This window comes from Beta vulgaris, chromosome 3, assembly GCF_026745355.1.
Source record: "Beta vulgaris subsp. vulgaris cultivar EL10 chromosome 3, EL10.2, whole genome shotgun sequence".
Taxonomy (NCBI): domain Eukaryota; kingdom Viridiplantae; phylum Streptophyta; class Magnoliopsida; order Caryophyllales; family Amaranthaceae; genus Beta; species Beta vulgaris.
The window spans coordinates 43,842,677-43,863,630 of record NC_079204.1 but is presented as its reverse complement, the minus strand read 5'-3'; the positions used below and the strand labels follow the sequence as shown (position 1 = coordinate 43,863,630).

General features: G+C 35.5%; 1 protein-coding gene across 1 annotated transcript; it reads left to right on the top strand.

Annotated features, from left to right (window-relative positions):
- Positions 1–5,233: 5,233 nt before the first annotated feature.
- Positions 5,234–10,297, top strand: LOC104883625 (acireductone dioxygenase 1). The gene is made up of 5 exons (XM_048641532.2): positions 5,234–5,470; positions 6,978–7,065; positions 7,150–7,244; positions 9,194–9,433; positions 9,556–10,297. The coding sequence occupies exons 1-5, from the start codon at positions 5,459–5,461 to the stop codon at positions 9,682–9,684; spliced, it is 564 nt and encodes a 187-aa protein (XP_048497489.1). The 5' UTR covers positions 5,234–5,458; the 3' UTR covers positions 9,685–10,297.
- The last annotated feature ends 10,657 nt before the right edge of the window (positions 10,298–20,954 follow it).

Here is a 20,954-nt window from a genome sequence, read left to right as displayed (position 1 = left end):
GGGAAAATAACGGAAGGGCTGCGGTGCAAAGGCTGCGTTTTTCTAAAAACGCAGCCCTTAATAGTGAAGGGCTGCGGTTAGCCCAAAATCCGCAGCCCTTCACAAACGAAGGGCTGCGGTCAATGCAAAAACGCAGCCCTTTAAGTAATAAAGGGCTACGTTTTTTAAAATAACGCAGCCTTTTACAATAATTCTCGCGGGCTAATGGGATTAGGTTAAAACAATGCAACCCGCGCTTTATAATCAATGAATCTCTCTCATGCATTATTTTCATTGAGCGGCCCTCATCTTTCTCTCCCCTCACTCTAACAAATCTTCACCACAAACTCCTTTTCGCCGACCACAAACTCCTCTTCGCCGACCACAAACTCCTATTCGCCGACTATAGCCGTCGAATTTCGGCGACGCTCAACCTCCTTTGTCTCTCGCCGGCATTTGCGCAGACCACCAGTCAGTATTCTGGCATAATTTCATCCTTAACCATCATAAGAACTAGGTTTGATGGTTAAGGATGAAATTATGCAAGAATGCTGAATAGGAAATGAAATTTTCTGAGCATTCCCAGAAAAATACTCCTCAAATTTGTCAATTTTTGTTGCGAAAATATGGTAGGCACTAATTTAGTCCCTTGTGGTTTAAATGTTACTCATAATTCTAATAGACTAATATATAATCCTTCTCTGTAGTCTGCGGAAATATGGTACGTTCTCGAACCTAAGCTGAAGTTTTTGGATTGACATACCTTGTGAATCTTTTTAGTTTACAGTTTCAGTTTCATCATGATCTGTAGTTGCCATGTTCTTTTTTTTTTCATTTTCGTTGTTTTTTCATTTTCGTTTTTTTTTTCATTTTCGTTCATTTTTCGGGTTATGTAATTTTATTTTTTTATTTTTCAGATCTATATATTTCGACAATAATTTTTTTCAGATCTATAAATTTCGACTGTTCTTGTTGTTATGTAATTTAGTTTTTTTATTTTCGTTCGTTCTTGTTGATATATAATTTCGACTATTATTGTTGTTCGTTTTTTTAATAGTTAATGCCTTAAATTGTTCTTTTTTTTTACTGTAAATTATAATTTGATGTTCTTGTTGATTGTTAATAAATAATTTCGTTTTGTTTGTTTGTTGATTCGTTTTTTGATTTTTCTTGTTGTAAATTTCTTGATATATTTAGGAGTAAAAAATTGCCAAATTTTTTTTTTGTTTTGGGTCAAAAGGATTGCGGTTATGGTCAAAACCGTAGCCCTTTGTACAAAGAAGGGCTGCGTTTTAGGCCCAAAACCGCAGCCCTTCTAATATGGAAGGGCTGTGGTTTTGGGCCTAAAACGCAGCCCTTCTTTGTGAAGGGCTGCTGGCCAAAAACGCAGCCCTCAGGCCTGTTTTAACCGCAACCCTTCCGTTTTTTTCCACTAGTGCTAGAATGTGTGGTCATTCTTTCTCAAGCATAAGGATGGTGTATTTGATGTGTTTCTTCAATGGAAAACTATGATTGATAAGAAGACCGACAAGAACAAGGTCTTGAGAACCAATAATGGGCCTAGAGTTTGTTGAACAAAAGTTAACTAAGTATTTTCTTGATGAAGGCATTGTTCATCATAGAACTTGTGTTGGGAGGCCTCAACAAAATGAGTTGCGGAGAAAATGAATATGACTCTTCTAGAGAGGGCAAGATGTATGCTCTCATAAGCCCAAGTTAGGGAAGATCTTTTGGGACGAAGCGATTTCAACAGCATGCTATTTGGTGAATCGGTCTCCTCACTCCGCCCTTAACTTTAAATCTCATCAAGAGATATGGTTCGAAATTTCTTGTGACTATTCTAATTTAAAAGTGTTTGTTTGTCCGGCCTACAATCATGTAAATGAGGATAAACTTGAACCTAGAGTTAGAAAATGTGTATTTGTTGTGTATGGTTTGGGGTTAAGGGATATAGTAGAGCTAGGTGTGAAAAATCTAGGAGGATAATAATTTCTAGAGATGTTGTGTTTGATGAATCATGTATGATCACTTCGGAGAAGGAGCTTTCTGTTTGTAATGATGTAGGTTCATCTCATGACACCGAAGAGATGGTGGGGTTTGAAAGTGTTTCACATGATGATGCTCTCACTCAAGAGGGGCATGTTGAGGGTTGACCTCAAACCCAACACAAGACACTTGCTAGTGAGAGACAAAGAATACAAATTAAGCTTCCTCAAAGATATGTTCAGGAGTGTAACTATGTGAAATATGCGTGAAATGTTGTTTCGTAGGGGCTGTGATATTGAATGGGTGTACCCCATGTATGGTGAAGGAAATGAAATGGACTTACATGATTTGGTTCTATACCCTGAATCAAACCCGATACAAAGATCTTCTCCCTTGCACTTGAGCTTCCAAACAACTCCACAAGAATCATTTATGGGGTGGGTGCAGACCCTTACACATGAATACAAGGAGGACGACGAGGCGACGACACTTTGGCGGAGAACGAAACTCGTCGGAGGCGGCGAATGGGCTCAAGTAAGCGGAGGAGACGACGAGGTGCAGTGGACCGTGGTGGTGGCCTCAAGTCCTAAAATGAATAATTACAAACAGATCTAAAAAAATGAAAAGAAAACGAAAAAAATAATTAATGGCTCGAATGAACCACATCTGAAAAATCGTGGCTCGCGTCTCAACCTTGAGAACCAGATCTGAAAAATCGAAACCCACGAACGAACGCGCAAATCTCGAGACGAACCAGATATGACGAACGACTGGTTTCATCGTTTTCGTTCTTGGTTTCATCGTTTTATTCGTTCTCTGTTCTTCAATTGCTATACGAACCAGATATGACAACAGGATCTAGGATTTCGACTCAGGAATGAATAGCCGCCGGCCGACTACAAACGAACGAAAAGGAAGAGGAGAGGAAGATTTCCGGGATGACGACGAAGAAGGACGAAAAATGACGAACGAATGACGAATGACAAAGAAGATCTGATTGAGGAGAGAGGAGAGAGATCACATGAGAGAGGTCAGATCTGTTTTTTTGGTGTAGGGTTTAGGGAGGGAGGCGTAGTAGTGAGTTGTGAGGGAGGCGTGAAGTGAGGGAGGCGTGAGAGTATAGGGTTTGGTTTATAAGATGATGTCGTGAAGTAGTGAGAGAGTGTGAGGAGCCGGTTTAATTTTTTTGCCAGCTAATAATATTGCTGCAGTCTCCACATAGGACCGCAACAATATATTCAAAAAATATTTTTTTAACATATTGTTGCGGTCCTACGTGGAACCGCGGCAATATTTGTTGTTCAATGCCCCACTTTATTTTAAAAAGTATTCGTTAGACAATATTGCTGCAGTTTTGGGCGGGAACCGCAACAATATTGTCAATTTCTATTTTTTCTTTTCTTTTTGCGTGTTATATTGCTGCGTATAGGTAAAACCGCAGCAATATCACCGCAGCAAATAGCATTTATTCTACTAGTGTTTTGATTCAATGGATGAAATCAAATTTAGAAACCCTAATATTGTTAGGTATAAAAGAAGTGTGTGTTCCCCACAACTCTCCTCTCCCTCCCTGTATCGCTCCTCCTCTGCTCCCTCTATCTCTCCTCCTCTTCTATTTGCCTCGTCTTCTATTCGCCATTATTTCTTTGGCGATTGAAAACTTTCCGGAGAGATTGGTTCTGCACTTTTCCTCTCTTTGTGTCGTTGATTCACCTCCACCCTCATTTATGATACCCTAACATTTTATGTAACTAAGTACTTTCTCGGTTTATCCTACATTTTCGCTCCCAAATGAAACCTCAATCAATATGTTTAGATGCCGAAAATGAACCCATTGCCAAGTAAGTCTCGTTAAAAACCTCAAGATCAACTTCAAAAAAAATGACATACCCTTTCCTTCTCGATGTAAATGTGAGAGCGCAAGAGTCGAGAAACATGGCACCAAAGAGTAAAGAAATTGAGCAACATTGAGTAATGTTGAGTAATGTAAGAGCATCACCCTCCTACAATTGTGTATAGTAAAACATTAGGCGGTGTCCTGTAATAAATAACTGTAACCATATTTCCCTCTTTTTCTCAAGGTTCAAGATATACCTCTCTCTTGATCTCTTCCAGAGAAGGAAAAAAGTTACAGAAAGAAAGATTGTTGGACCTTCAAAAACTCGAAAGTGCTGGAACTCATGAAATCTCATTATATAATATAATTGTATTATTAAATATCTTAAAACAAGTACATGATATTCAAAGTTTAACTCTTAAATTGAGAATGTAATATAATTTTGTATTTAATTAATTATTAAATATAAGCAATTTGTTAACATTAGATTGTTGGGTTATTAAATAGGATTATTTGCCTAGAAAGAGCTCAAATATTCCCCATTTACTTTAATAAGTCCCACCTTTTGATTATTCCCTGTAGGACCCAAGTTTCACATCTTGTGACTTTTATAAGACCCAGCAGGTAACCAACCTGCTATAGCAGGTTGAATGTCACATGCTCACAGCTTAATGAGAGCACGTGAGTTTTTACATCCCCATATTTCCTTTCTTTTCTCTCATCTCCATCTCACCATGGCTGCAAGAGTAGAGCTCCGGCGGCTTCACGGCGCGAGTTCAGCGGCAGCAGTGAACAATAACAGCAGCAACACAGACGAATCGGGGAACAGAGCAAATGAAAGAGGGGAAAAAAAAGGGGAGCTGGGCGTCAGTGCGGCATCGGTGAGGGTTCACCGACCGGTTAGGAAGATATAAAAATGAACATATTTAAATAATTTTGTAAAATATAAAACAATAGTTGAATTTTAATAATTTTGTGGTGATTAGTCGTCCAAATAAGTTGGTTTGAAAAATTCAATCAATTAAGGGCACATCTTATTTTATGTGGTTCAAGTGAATTATAGTTGAAATTGGGTCAGCCACAAAGAAATCTGGTTGAACCATGTATTTTTTAGGTTTAGTCGGGTTCTGGGTTAATATTTGGTTGGATTACAGTCAAGTTAGGACTAAATGCAGGTTTGTGTGGTCATGTCAGAATATAATCTTGCTAGATGCCGGTCAGGTTTGTGTAATTCCAGGTCAGGTTTCGATCAAGTATGAGGACTAATCCTCACAAATCGAATCAAATTCATGTCAGGTCGATATTATATTAACACATCCATTAGATCTGTTTCTCACACCAGTTGCATCTATCAACTCCAATCTATTCACAAACTTGAGAAAATCAAGGCCTCCACTTGGACAACAATATGACACTGAAGTAGCAAATTTAGCAATGGACAAAACTTTCTTATCAGATTTTTTAATCGTAGAAACTAGAAGCACCACATTCTCTACACACTTCTTTATTTATTCATGCTAACTATCGTTCTCCACACATTTTAGTTTTTGTGTCACTTCATGCAGTTCATAATTCATATTTAAACTATATATTATCTTCTCCTTATCATATATATTCGTTATTATTGAATTCTGGTAAAAGCTCTGCAGTGAAGCCATGGCAATCGAGGTGATATTTTCTTCATCATCAAATATCAATACTCTCTTCCTTCAATTAACATCTTTTGAAAAATTTCCAGTTTATATAATTATAATAATTATGTTTCTTTATTTTATTTTATATTAAGGCTTGGGCTATGTTCAGTTCACCTTATTTTTGCTTATTTCAGATCTAATCAGATCAGATCAGATCAGATCAGATCAGATCAGAAAAAATAAGTTCAGATCAGATCAGATCAGAAAAAATAAGTTCAGATCAGATCAGATCAGATCAGATCAGACCAGATCAGATCAGATCAGATCAGATCAGATCAGATCAGTTCAGATCATATCATGCTTATATTTAAAAACTTATTATTATTAAATATCTTTCACTACATATTAATAAAAATTATAATAATTGAATATTAATAAAGTACTCATTGAGACGAATCAAACAAGACCCCACATGACTATATTTTTTCTTATATATTGAGAAAATTTTAAAAGATTATCTCTTATTGTGAATAGTGTCAAGATTCTAAGTGACAAAGATAAAAAAAATACAAAGGGGGTATTATTATTTACTAGTACATTTGTTCAAAAGAATTATTATTATTGTGTTGTTGTACTTATTAATTATTAATATTGGTAATTATTATTAATCTTATTGTTACCATTATAAATGTCATTGTTATTATTATATTAAGTTATTTTGTTGTTATTAAATAATAGAAAATTAAAAGCCACGTGTTAAGAACATAAGATTGACGCAAAATAAGAAATATATAAAATATGATATCTCCAAATTCATGATAACGAAACTACTATGTTCGGATTACATTTCAAAATAAGCTAAGTGTGAGATACAAATTATAAATTTAGATTCGGTATACCTCTTCCTACCGAATTTCAAATCTCTCTAGCTATTTGAAGTTGCACGATATTTATTTATTTTTTGCTCAAGTCATAGTTGTTTGTATATCTTGTTCTATTTTATATGGAAAAAAAAGAGTTCAGTTTGCCGACTTCTCAAGTGTGAAATTTTTTTAAGGAAAAGTGTGAAACATTGTATAACTGCTCTTATAAAATAATGACTTGAGTTATATAATTATTTTTAGTAATAATAATAATTATGATTATAATTATTATTGTTGTTCTTATAATAATGATAATAATAATAATTATTATTAATAATAAAAGTTGTATAAAAGTTGTAATAGAAATAAAATGATAATAATAGTAACACTATAAAGAATATCTTATAATGTATTGCATAATAATGATTTACAAAGTAATAATATAATAGTAATAATATATATTATAAAAGATAAGAACTTGTTGAAAAAATAAGTTCAGATCAGATCAGATCAGATCAGATCAGATCAGATCAGATCAGATCAGAAAAATAAGTTCAGATCAGATCAGATCAGAAAAAATAAGTTCAGATCAGATCAGATCAGAAAAAATAAGTTCAGATCAGATCAGATCAGATCAGATAAGTTCAGATCAGAAAATTTCAGGTGAACTGAACATAGCCTTGGTATATGGACGAAAGCAATGAAGATCCAAGGCTTCCTCATCATCAAAATCCTATAAATTATGTTTCCACCGAGACCCTTATTGGTCTGTATATTCTCTCTCTTCCTATTTTCTGGGAATTATGTATTAGTGCTAATTGTGTAATTATGGAATTTGATTTTATTGCAGAAATTGGTGTTTTGTATTGGAAATTGAATGCCAAGAACTACGAAAATGATCCTGAATTGGAGAAGATTAGAGAAGAGAGGGGCTATAATTATTTTGTAAGTTTTCTATATTTATTTACCAATGCATTAAGTTAGCTGTAATTTAGAAATTAGTGTTCCTATCAAAAAATAAATAAATTAGAAATTAGGGTTATGAATGCAGAAACTGAAAAGATTGGTTGAAATTGAGAAATGCCTAAATTAGACATGTTCAGGACAATCTTTGGATTTCGTTTATCATACACCTGGGTGTACCATATGCACATTACCCTCAAGACTAATGTATGCTCATTTGAAACTCCATTTGTTTTAGTATATTTTGCTCATTTGCATGATTTCAAATGAGCAATGAGAAAAAAAATAACTTTCGATGTACCATTACGGTACACACTGGATTATGATAAACTTTTTGGAATTTTCGTTGTGATCAATTTTCGGAGGTATATTCAGCAAAAACAACCGTATATTTTTTACAAAAGGTATACAAAAAACTTAGTACATAAAAACCCGATATATAACATGATTATAGTAATGTTATCGAAGTGATGTTTTTGGTTCTAAAATACTACTTTATTGATTAATTGTAGTACTTTTTGTTACTAGATATATTACTTTCCTTCAGGCTGAACAAAAAAGGTATAAAGAGGTTTGGGCAAAGCTGAGATTGAGATTAGAAGTTAGCTGTTATGTGTGTTAAGTTTTTCTGAAAGTTTTGGATTGGGAAGGGTGAGTTAGGAGAAGTGGTAATTGGGTCGAGTTCATCTCCAAGATGAACAAAATTTGTAAATCAAGTAGTATTTTCTTAATTTAAATGCCACTAATATACCGTGTTAGAGCGACAATAACATAGTTGTAGAACTGACAACTGGACATTATCTTTCAGTTTTCAATCTTCTTATTACATAATTCTTTGATTGGAAGTCTTGGGACTTACATGTGCACACTACTATCATTATAGAATCACAAATAAACTCTTGATGTTGAGAAACAATCCTAGAGAATGGAAAAATGTTATATGAGCATTCTATGAATTTCCCAGATTGGCACTTTACAAAGTTTCAAGAAGAAATCACGAGAAATCTATTAGTTGGAAAATAAATCCTCTGAGTTCGAAATTCCTTTTTTCGCTGTTCTTAACTTGCTTTTATCCTTATGGTGAATGCAAGTGCCTCTGAAATGAAATATTGCTTGGTAAAGCATAGTGAAAGGGTAATTCAAATCCATGCACCATTTACTGTTTATGTTGTTAGTCATACAATAGTAATGAATCAAGCATTGTCTTTCTTTTTCATATCATAATCTCAGAAACAACACTTGTTTGTGGAGAGGAAGCTAGGTAGCTTTTAATTATGTTGCGAATGTTTACTGAAAAGTCTGATGACATTATTTAGACCTTCTACAGTTCTACGCCTCCCCATCTTCAAGTGCTTCTTTTTACTACTATATCAACAATGAATCACCTTTCTTGTCCGTTTTTTCTTTCTTACTTAGACTGCAGCAGTATGGTCTAAATGGCTTTTAAGCAATTGCGAGCTGTATGTCTTCACTGTAAAACCTTTTTGTCGAACATTGAGAATACCTCAGTTTAAAACAGTCAAATTGTGTTATTCTCTCTACAGAACCTTTATGGATCATGAGACTGTCTCTCTACGGTCTCATCATTAGTGGAATTTTTTTTGTTTATTCATGATAACGCTTACTAAGCCAGCTGACATAAGACCTGGAGTTTTATGGCTTAGGATGCAATTGTGCCTGTTGATGAAGGTGTGGAGTGCTCGATTGAGATTTATCCCAAAATAGATACAGGGAAAGAAAAAGGAGAGATTTTATGAGATTAAGAATTTGAAAGAGTACATTAGAGTTAATGGAAAACATATTGTAGGTTATAAAGCCAGAGTTTTGGAACTTCTGTTTTGAAACCAAAATTTTGCTAAGTTTATGTCCTCATCGTTGTATATTATCGATAAAGTAGAAATCGTTCATAGGAGCTTATACTACGCTTGCAGGATATACTTGATCTGTGCCCAGAGAAGGTGGAGAATTATGAGCAGAAGCTGAAGAATTTCTACACAGAACACATCCATGCAGATGAAGAGATACGGTACTGCTTGGAGGGAAGCGGGTATTTTGATGTGCGAGACAAGGCAGACCGCTGGGTTCGGATTTTGGTGAAAGAAGGTGATATGATTATACTGCCAGCTGGAATCTACCATCGTTTCACTCTTGACACCTCGAATTATGTGAAGGCAAGTATGATTTATGAGAGTGTAACCATAGTCCCTGTACTAGTATTGAATCCCTGAAGTATGAACATGTTGACTGCAGTAATGATGTAACTGTGTCTGATGATCGTATGTATGATATGCAGTTGATGCGGCTTTTCAAGGGAGAACCAGTGTGGACGCCATACAATCGACCACAGGAAGATCATCCAGCTAGAATGGAATACATACAGAATTTGACAGAGAAAGTGGGCGTGCCTGTTGCCGCTCATTAGCCATTCGAGCCTACATTAGTATTTCTATGGGTCTTAATTACATATGCCATTATATTACTCTAAGCCTTGATATGTTAGTGCAACGGCTGTGTGTAATGTGGCTGCATCATCGTGTGCTATGAAGCAGCAAGTAATTAAATGTGAAATCAAACATGATTCCAACTCTTTTCTAAAAACCTAGTTCCGTGGACTTTAGTAGTTTCCTAGTTCTTTTACGGCCCGTTTGGTAGTTGGTCATAAATGATGGTAATGGGAGTGAATTTGTGTGTAAATTTGTGTAAAATATCATTGTCCATTACCATAGTAATGTTAATTTATCCTAAAGTGTCCACTTTCCTTCTTGAATTTTCATTCCCATCCAATACCACCTTGTAGGGTGGTAATGAATGGTAATGAAAGTTGCTTCCCCTTGGAGACAAAAACACAAGTTTAGGGGTGCCCCATAATCAACTAAGAGCATCCAAGAACACAAGGTATCCAATGTTGTTTCATTGCCTTGTACACTTAAGTCCATTTATGTATAAATGTTCCAACAATTCTTGTAATAGCCCTGTTTTTAAGAATGTTTATTTAGAAGTTAATTATAATTATTAAGTTAATTATTTTTCGGATACTCTTATTTTATTTGAGTTGGAGTATGGATATTTATCTTGTCGTATTCGCAATATATTTATTTGTGTAATTTATGAAATTATTTATATTATATGTTTTAGGTTTTTGTTATTGAAAATTATTTGAGAGGTATTTGGCCCAAATAGAAAACCTAACAAAACCCGAATCGTGTTTATCGGTTAATAGGAACCTAAAACCCGCTTATCTGTTTCTTGGTCGGTTGGATAAACCCAACCTTTCCTTGTCGGTTGACTAGAACCCAAACCCTTACTTATCTTTTCAAAACCCAAAACCCCAAACTGTAAAGCTAAACCCCTTTCCTCTGTTCTTTTGCTCGACAAAATCGAAACCCCAAACCCTCAATTCACTCTCTCGTCCCCTGCTTTCTCCGTCGCCGGAATCCGACTGTTTCCTCGTTGGTGTTGTGCGTTGTCTTAGCGCTACTGCTCGCCGGAGCTGCATCTCTCTCCTCTGTTCGTGCTGCTACCGCGCGAAGTGTCGTCGAAATCCTGTCTCGCCGGAGCTTTCTCCTCAACTCCGTCGCGCAGTCGCCTCCTTGGCGTTGTTGATGCTGTTGTTCGCGTTCTTGGTGATGTGTGTGTGCGGTGTTGATGGGTTGTCGTGCCGCTGCTCTGTTCTCGTCTTCCTCTTCTCGCCGGTGTCTTACATTCGCCGGAGCCTCGCTGCTTCCTCGACCGCTGATGCGCGGTGTTGCCTCGCCGCAGCTTCTGTCGGAGTTGTTGCTGCTGCTATTGTGTAATCCGCGTCGTTGGCGCTGCTAGTTGTGGTCGTGGTTGTCGCTGTAGTTCCGCCTGCCTTGCGCCGCCTCATCACATCTACTGCTGTTCATCGGTGCTCCGCCGTTGTTCCTTGAAGCATCGAAACCCTTCCCCCTCAACTCCTTTGTCCCCTGTTCTTCGCTGCTCTCGTGAGCAGAGGTACTAACCCCTTTGATCTTAATTTCCTTTCTTTGAATCATGATAACGGTTGATAATTTGATGATGAATTGTGGTTGTTGATTTATGTGGTATTGATGGGGCTAAACTATTGTTTTGGTGAATTGTATATTAAATTAGATTTTGTTTATATTGATTGATTTTATAAATAGCGTATTATTGAATTATTGTAAATTATTGGTGGTAAATGTATATTGGATATGCCCCTAAACTTAATTGATAAATTAAGTTGGTGTAATATTGGATTTGGAAGAGAGTTGTGAGTATAAGCTATTGAATTAGTTGAGTTAAATATTAGTTTATCTTGTTTAATGAAAGCCTTATACTAACTACGTGGATTAGTAAGTAACTAAACTAATTTATATCTCGGTTGAAGAGTCCAATGATTAGGATAATGGTTCATAATTAAAGAAACAAGAGACGATTATTGGTATTCCTTGGATTAGCTTATTTGGTTAGATAATCTTTAAGAAATGATAATTGTTATTACTTAATAGTATTAAAGTGAAATCATGAATTGAGTTATGAAGCGAAGAGTTATTTGAAGAGCCATGATTGTTCTTAGAAGGTTATTAGCGTAAGGGTGAACATGTCAGTTAGTTGTCTGCTAATCAATGAGTTGTAATTAGATTATTCTTGAGAGATGAATTCTTTATTTAAGAAAAGTGATTTGAGTTAGTTTTATATAATGAACTAGATGAGAAATACTTGTTAATAGTTAAAGAATTGGAATGTTGTGAGTTATTAAGAGTTAATCTATATTGCTTGGTTCAAATGATAATGAAAGTTGTTAATCCTTAAATAATATTCATGTTATTAATTAGAATAATACGTTGTTCGAGTTCATTGTTAATTATGATATAGAAGTCTTGGTTTTGGCTTAAATGGTTTTATTAGCGTTTGAAGCCGACTTGAGTAACAGATTGATATAGTAATGGAATTATGTTATTGATTTTGTTTATGCGATACGTGAAAGTTGTTTCTACGTTGTTAATGGAAATTCACTGAATTGTGGAAGGTGGCATACCTAATATATAATTATAATTTTAATTGTATTATCATTTTGTCAAAGTATATATTATATTAATAAGTGGATTGATGTGGTAAGTTTGTGATAAGTGTTCTACTTATAACTAGAATGATGTTCTAGAATTGGTTGGGTTGAATCTATAATAAAATATTAGTTTTATAAAAGCTAACAAGAGTTCAATGATAATATGGGGAAGCTTAGTTTGAGTAGACTGCTTAAATGGGTCGACCTAATTAATAACCTCACATGAAGTCAAAGAAAGGCTTAACTAATACTATAATGATGTGAAGAGTATGAAAGTTAGATTACTTAACTATGGATTGGATTAGTGAAGATGTGTTTGATAAAGTATATTAATTGGATACTATAAATAGAATATATAATAAAGTGATGTTGATTGATTAGAATTGAAGGACTAAGTTGGTTTATGAGATTACTTAAGTATTGCAAGTTTGTGCATTACTTTAAAGTAGTTTGAGTTACACAATGAAATGACTTCTAATTAGAAGGGAGGTTACTCGCTATACAAGTAAATATGATCCACTAATGGTTGTTATTGGAATCGAACTTACGAGAAACATGACCCATAATTGATTAGGTCTAATCGACCTTTGTTTCATGAATCTCGAGTTGTGGAATCTACGCTAACTCTCCTTAGTTAATTCTAAGAGAGAGACTTATTGTAATTGTTGATGGTGTTTGATAACGGTTATTATCATTATTGAGATGAGTCTACATAGATATGGTGAAGTGAAAAAGAATATGAACTATCTATATGCAAAAGTATGTGATGTGTGGAATCGGGTTAGTAACTCTCGCTAGTTAATATCTAGCTGAGAGACCTATTGTCACTATGGTTGGGTATTTTACAGAATGATTGGTTACTTGTGTGGTAAGTATGTTTTAATTGTAATTGAGTTGAATCGAAATGCATAACTATATTGGCCTCGAAATACTTAAGCGATTATAACTCTTAAGAAGAAGCCTTGCTTGTTGTTCAATGATGTCAAGGATTACTATAACTATGGAATAGTTCTAAGAATGACGATTGAGTTATGAACGATAATCGAAAGGAATCTGAAAGGGGAAAGTAGCCTCGTCTGAGTCGACGGATGAGGTGACATGAACAGTGCCCCATGGACTGTGAACCTTGGGGGCCCACAGGGAAACCTGCCCATTGCTCTATGGGGCGATAATCGGGCGTTATATCAGGTAATGTGAAACCTGTGGATGGCTGATGAAATCAGCGGAAAAAGTACTCCGGACTAGTCGCGGTTATTGGCCAAAAGTAAAGCGAATGGTTGGGTGACGACCCCCACTGTCGGAGTGTAAGCTTTGTCTCCTCCGCCGCGTTCTCTTTCCCCCTGGTTAAAAGGAATGTTATTCAGAGTATGAAAGTTATATCGATAATGGATTCCCGATAAGGAATCGTATCGTGGTAAGTTGTTTCGATATTGGATTCCCGATAAGGAATCATATCAGGTAAGTAGTGAATGTTTATTCAGTATATGAATATGAATATCGATATTGGTTTTCTGATAAGGAATCATATCTTGTTATGTGGATTCCTGATAAGGAATCGTATCTCGTTATTGAATTCCGGTAAGGAATCGTTATGATAGGGAAAGTTATAATGTTATTTGTTGCCTGATAAAGGTTTGTGTAGGACAGTTTAAAGGATTGATTGATAGAGTATGAAAACATAAGTTTGGTTATCTGATAAGAAATCAATTAAAGGAAGTAAAGTATATTACTTATATCAAAGTTGATAAATCCAGATTCCTTATAAGGGATCGTGATATGTTGAAAGATTAACTAATTAGTTTCTTTATAAGATATGTATCAATTACAAGATTGTTTCAAGTCATGTTGTTGGGTTTCCTTATGTGAATAACAATGTAGTAGAAAAGGAACAATCAGATAAAGATGTATAAGTATGTTGTCAACATGAGTTATGTGATGCATGTTATGACAATGTGAAGTGATTATGTTGACTCCGAGTCGTTTTAAGTAAAAGCCACCAAAGCATGTGTTACTCTTATTACGGGTTTAGTACTCAGCTTTGCTGATGGTGTATGTTGTTTTGTCATTCTGTGACCTGTCACTTGGGGTGCAGTATCTCATATGTTTCAGGTTGAAGTCGTGAGTTATTCTTTTGCAAGGTGAAGCGGATACGAGATGGTGCAGATTTATTATGTTATTGAAGTGAGACGCTCCACTTGTAATAGTTAATCGTTTAATTTCTATAACATATTTTCTTCATTTAAGAGTCGCTAACTAGTGCTCCTGATTCTCTATTGGTTGTTGCTCCGCGAAAGCGTTGAGATTGTTAGCTTTGGATTGGAAATATTTATATAAATTGAAATTGCAACAGTTATATTATTTCTCGCTTTAGCGTTGTCCTATTTCAAAGGGAACTCTGTCGAATTTTCTGTAGAAATTTATGGGAATAAAGTCTGAGAATCAGAGTGTAGTTGCAATAGTTAATTAATTTGAATAGAGTTGGGAATTGAGTCCCACATTCTCCGATATAGTTCGGTGAGTGTGATGGTAATAGTTCGGGTTATCTCGACTAGAGTCTCTTTCGCTGTGCTTAATCCTTTGTAAGCTGGTCGGGGGAATTCGGGCTGTTACAATTCTCCTCCCATTTATAATATAAATGGCTAACGACTTGCACAAAATTATTCACAAAACAACATATTTGTGCATAAATAGAAATGTCATAAAGATTGAATTCCTACTTAGTATATGTATACTTTACGATAACTCCAATTGTTATGATAGACTAAGCTTTGAATCAAACAATCACTACGAATTATCGAAGATACAAAAGACACAAGTACTAACAAAAATTCTTTTAACCCTCTACACCTTTGACGCCATGGTGTCTATATCAATTCATAAGCGTTCCAAGTTAAGCCTTGGACTTGGTGAAGCGGTCAAACTTCTAGCTTATATAGGTAAATCTTTCCGAACATGCTCCTATAATTGAGCACTTTATCAAAGATTTATTAAGAATAAATTCAACCTCTTTAACATTGTAGCAACAAGCACTAACCTCGGGATGTATTAAACAAGTGCTCCCAACCTCTTAGAGAAGTACTATCCTCCTTGAATTTGAGATCTAACGTTGTATTAGACATCAAATAGAGTTTTCCTTCACCATAGGTTGATCAATAGGCTTAAGACCCATCCCTTTGTTCATTTTGTTCACTAGTTCCCTTGACAACGGTTTTGTAAACGTATCCGCCAAGTTCAAACTAGACCGAACAAAATTAATAGTTATACAACTATTCCTTATCATTTCCCGCACATAGCTATGTCTAACTCCAATGTGCCTTGACTTGCCATTGTAGACTTCACTATATGCTTTAGCTATGGTTGATGCACTATCACAATGGATAGCAAGAGGTGACATTGGTTTACCCATAAGTCCACCTCACTCAACACATTCCTTAGCCATTCCGCTTCTTGGCAACAAGAAGCCAAAGCAATGAATTCCGATGCCATAGTGGAATCCGTTATACATGTTTGCTTCTTGGATGCCCATGAAATGGCACCTCCTCCAAGAAGAAACACCCAACCACTAGTGGATGAATAATCTTCCTTATTCGAAATCCAACTAGCATCCGAGTAACCTTCTAAGATAGAAGGTTCTCTTTTGTATGTTATGACATAATCCAAGGTCTTATTCAAGTACCTTAACACTCTTCTCAATGCTTGCCAATGCAACATACTAGGATTACTAGTATACCTACTGAGCTTGCCAATAGCAAAGGCTATATCCGGCCGAGTGCTAGTCATAGCATACATCAAGCTTCCAATTAAGCTTGCATACTCCAATTGTGAAATTGGAGTACCACTACTCGGAACCAAGTGAATACTAGGATCCATAGGAGTAGCAAAATGAGTCGAATTTGACTCATTATACCTCTTGACCACTTTCTCAATATAATGAGATTGTGATAAAGAAAACGACCCTTTCCCTCTTATTATTCTAATACCTAGAATAACATCCGCTTCACCCAAATCTTTCATGGAGAAGCTAGAGAAAGAGAAGACTTTGGTCTTTTCCACTTGTTCCAAATCAGTCCCAAAAATAAGCATATCATCAACATATAAGCAAATTATAACTCCTTTACCGTTATTATCAAATTTGCTATATACACACTTATCGGACTGATTTATTTTGAACCCACTAGACAACACAACTTCATCAAATTTTTGATGCCATTGCTTAGGTGCTTGTTTAAGACCATACAAAGATCTAACTAATTTGCAAACTTTAGTTTCTTGACCTTTACCACAAACCCTTCAGGTTGATTCATGTACACTTCCTCCTCCAATTCACCATTAAGAAAAGCAGTTTTTACATCCATTTGGTGAATTACTAGACCATGAATCGCAGCTAATGCTATCAAAAGTCTAATAGTAGCTATTCTAGCTACTGGAGCATAAGTATCAAAGTAATCGATACCATATCTTTGCCTAAAACCTTGGACCACTAACCGGGCCTTATGTTTTAGTATGGTTCCATCGATTTTCTTTTTCCTTACAAAAATCCATTTACAACCTAGGGGTTTGCAACCGGGAGGTAAATTAGCTAAAATCCAAGTGTGATTACCCATTATAGAATCCATTTCATCATTCACTGCCTCTTTCCAGAAAGCAGAATCATGAGACTTCATAGCCTCATCAAAGGTCCTAGGATCCTCCTCCATATTGTAACAATATGAAATTTGAGTCGAAATTGACTCCCTTGACCCTTCAACTAAATATAGTTGAAAATCCGGTCCAAAAGATTTCTCTTTTCTAATTCTTTACTTTTCCTAATTTCCGGTGTTGTAGTATCATGATCATTAGAAATGTCATCTACAACATTGGAACTAGTACTAGGTATCATGTCCTTTGGTCTTGGAATCGATGAGAATCTAGTCTCATCAAATATTGCATCCCTTGACTCTATCACGGATGAATAGAGACAAAGTCATTGGGCTCAATGACATAAAACCTATAGGCTTTGCTATGTACCGCATAGCCTATAAAAATGCAATCAATTCCTTTTTCACCTAAAGTTTTCCTTTTAGGTTCCGTCAATTTGACAATTGCCCTACAACCCCATACCTTAAGGTAATTGAGATTAGGCTTTTTTTACACCAAAGTTCATAAGGGGTAGTCTTATTCCTTTTATTAGGAACTCGATTTAAATATAACATGCAGTTAAAATTGCATCACCCCAAAAACCGTCATTAAGACCCGAATTAGAAAGCATAGTATTAACCATTTCTTTTAGGACCCTATTTTTCCTTTCCGCTATACCATTACTTTGAGGTGAGTATGGGCGGTTGTTTCATGAATTACACCAATGGAACTAAAATAACTTGGATTATAATATTCACCACCCCTATCCGTTCGAAGTCTTTTAATCTTTTATTAAGTTGGAGTTCCACTTCGATTTTAAAGGTCTTAAACTTTTCTAGTGCTTCATCTTTAGTAAATAATAAATATATGTAACAAAACCTTGAAAAACATCAATAAAAGTTACAATATATTTTTATTTCCAAAGAAGGTGAACTATGAAAGTCACACAAGTCACTATGCACCAATTATAGCAATATCGTTTGTCTAGTCACACTAGGATAATGATTTTTTGTAATTTTATTTAGCATGCATGTTACACTTCTCTAACTTTAAATCGAAAGGAGGTATCAAACCCATTTTAGACATGTCATATAATATATGATAATTACATGACATAAACGATTGTGCCATAGAGAAGAAACATCAAGCATGTAAATAGAACTAGTACCAATTTATTATCAATACTAAATTTAAACATTCCATTACAAAAGAAACCTTGTCCAACAAAAATACCACCCTTGGAAAGTACAAATTTATCCGACTCAAAAACAACTTTAAAACCATACTTATTCAAGAGACCTCCGACACAAGATTCTTCCTAACTTCCGGTACATACACAACATCCCGGAGAGTTAAAGTCTTTCCCAGGTTAACAACAATTCTACTTGGCCTATGCCTTAGCCTTTACCGTAGAATCATTCCCCATATACAAGATTGGACCATCATCCAAATCTTTCAAAGACTTGAAGAAATCCTTTTTTGCACACATGTCTAGAGGCTCCCGAATCTATCCACCAAGAATCATCAACCTGCACACACATAATTTCAGAAATCATAGCAACAAAATGCATTTCTTCAATTACATTAACATGTGCATTGTTACCTTGGTTTTGAACAACACTAGGTTGTGTCTTCTTTGTCTTCTTCTTGTTGTTAGAAGGACAATCCCTCTTAAGATGAGGACCATTGCATATCCAACAAGGAGGGTCTTCCTCTTCTTGTTTGCAACATTGGTTTTGTTATGTTGTTGTTGTTGATTTCTTGGTCTTACTAGACCCACCAACCTCTACCAAATTAACGGTAGATTTAGGAATACTAGGAGTAGTATCCTTAACCCCATCTTGAGCCCGGATCCCCTCTTCAATACGAAGATGAGTTCCTAATTGCTCCATGGACATGTCTTCCTTTTTATGTTTTAAAAGATGTTTTGTATCTTTCCAAGAATTTGGTAATTTGTCAATGATTGAGGCAACCGCAATTGCCTCATCCATCACCATACCATGTGATCTTATTTGGTTCAAAATGATGAACCTCATGGAATTGCTCCATAATAGGCCGATCATTAGTCATTTTAAAAGAATTAAAATTACTAACAAGGAATTTCTTACTTGAAGCATCTTCCGAAATGTACTTGGCCTCAAGAGCATCCCAAAGTTCCTTTGCACTCTCCACTTTTGGTAAAGATCGAACAAAGGGTCGGTAAGAGTTGAGAATATGACCCGCAAATGTAGTCATCATTCTCCCACTTTACTCTCTTCCTTGAGCTCATTAGACTCCTCTCCATCGCCGGGAGTGGTGGCATGGGTGTGAAAAACTACACCACATTCAAGGGTCAACAAGAAATGCATCTTCTTTTGCCACCTCCGATACCCACCCCTCGAACTTATCCAATTTTTGGAAGTTCATAGTCATATCCCTGAGTGATTGAGCCATATCCGAAAAGAAAGAAATTAAACTAATAGATTGTTAGGTGTGATCAATGAGTGAATCGAATATATCACTCCAAGGAACGGAATCTATGCTTTCCTATTAGTTTAATTTCACCCCACTAGGATCACCGGGTTACCACGAAATAGCTAATGAGATACAATGGAATTGTAATTCACTTATATGATCAATCAAAGTGAATTCTAAAGGACTTTGTGTTTTGGATTGTGATTTACACTCTATGAAAATTAGCTAGAAATTCAAAGAGCAAGCAAGTGTTTAGAGGAGAGAACACTTAACACTTTTTTTCTATATATTTCACAAGTGAAATGGCCTATTTATAGCCATCAACCTAGGATGCCATTAGTCACAAAGGAGTGATAAAACACCATTGAAGAACTCATTAAAATCTTAATTCATTAGCATGTTAATGAGTATTAAACCCCATGTAACATACTACACTTAACCATCAAGATTAATGCTGAATCAATGACTAGTAACATCCCTCATAATCAACTAAGAGCATCCAAGAACACAAGGTATCCAATGTTGTTTCATTGCCTTGTACACTTAAGTCCATTTATGTATAAATGTTCCAACAGTTCCTAACTATTTTTTGGAGATAGTGTGTAAACTCTAGTTGTTAAAAATTTGACTAGTTTTCAGAATTCATATTTTTTTAAGAAAGATAGAATATTCCAAAGAAAATATCTCTTCTACAAAACAAGGTTGTTAAGGCCAAAAAAGAGGGAAGGGAAGGGGATGTTGCTGGAGGAGGGGAGTTGAGAGAGAAACTTCTTTTAGAGGTAGTGCGACTCAAAGACAAGACGATAGTGGTAAGATGGTAGAAGCATGTGAGCTGTGACTGTGAGAAGGGGCAGTGACATATCTTGGAAAGACTTAACATCCACCCCAGGTTACAAACATACCCTCAAATAAAATCAATCATGCTCATATTTATCATTTTATAAAAAAACAAGGCCAAATTACACACGTCTTTATCAAGTTTCAAGGTAGTTTCTATTTACTTTCGCACGCGTGCATATAAGCCTATAATAGTAGTAACACTAGGGGTGTTGAACACAAGTCGATTCACAAAAAATGACTGGATGGCCCGATTACCAGTATCTCTAAAATCGAGTAATACAATGTTTTTTTTAAAAAAAGTTTTAAGTTGGTCGGATTACCGACTTGGTAAAAAGGTAATACATCGGATTGGTCACCGACCAAGTTTTCATATTTGCAGGTACCTAGAAACCCAAGCATTTTGGCTTTTGGATATTTAAAAAACTAAATGATTCTTTATGTACACTAACTTAGTGTGCACCAGGTTCATATTAGTTTTTTTTATGTAATCAAAGTAAGGTTTATCAAAATTGCGATTTAAATAGTAAAATAGCACGATTCTAGGATCTAGCTTGGGCTAAACAATTTGAATCGTCCATAGAGTCGCAATTGAAGAAAATCGGATATAGAATCGGACAAAATCGATAGATTTGGTAAAATTGCGATTTATTACCGATTTCAACGATTATGCATTTACCCCTTCTATTGATGTATATTGATTGATATTAAAACAAATGGGCCAAGCCCATAAGATCTCA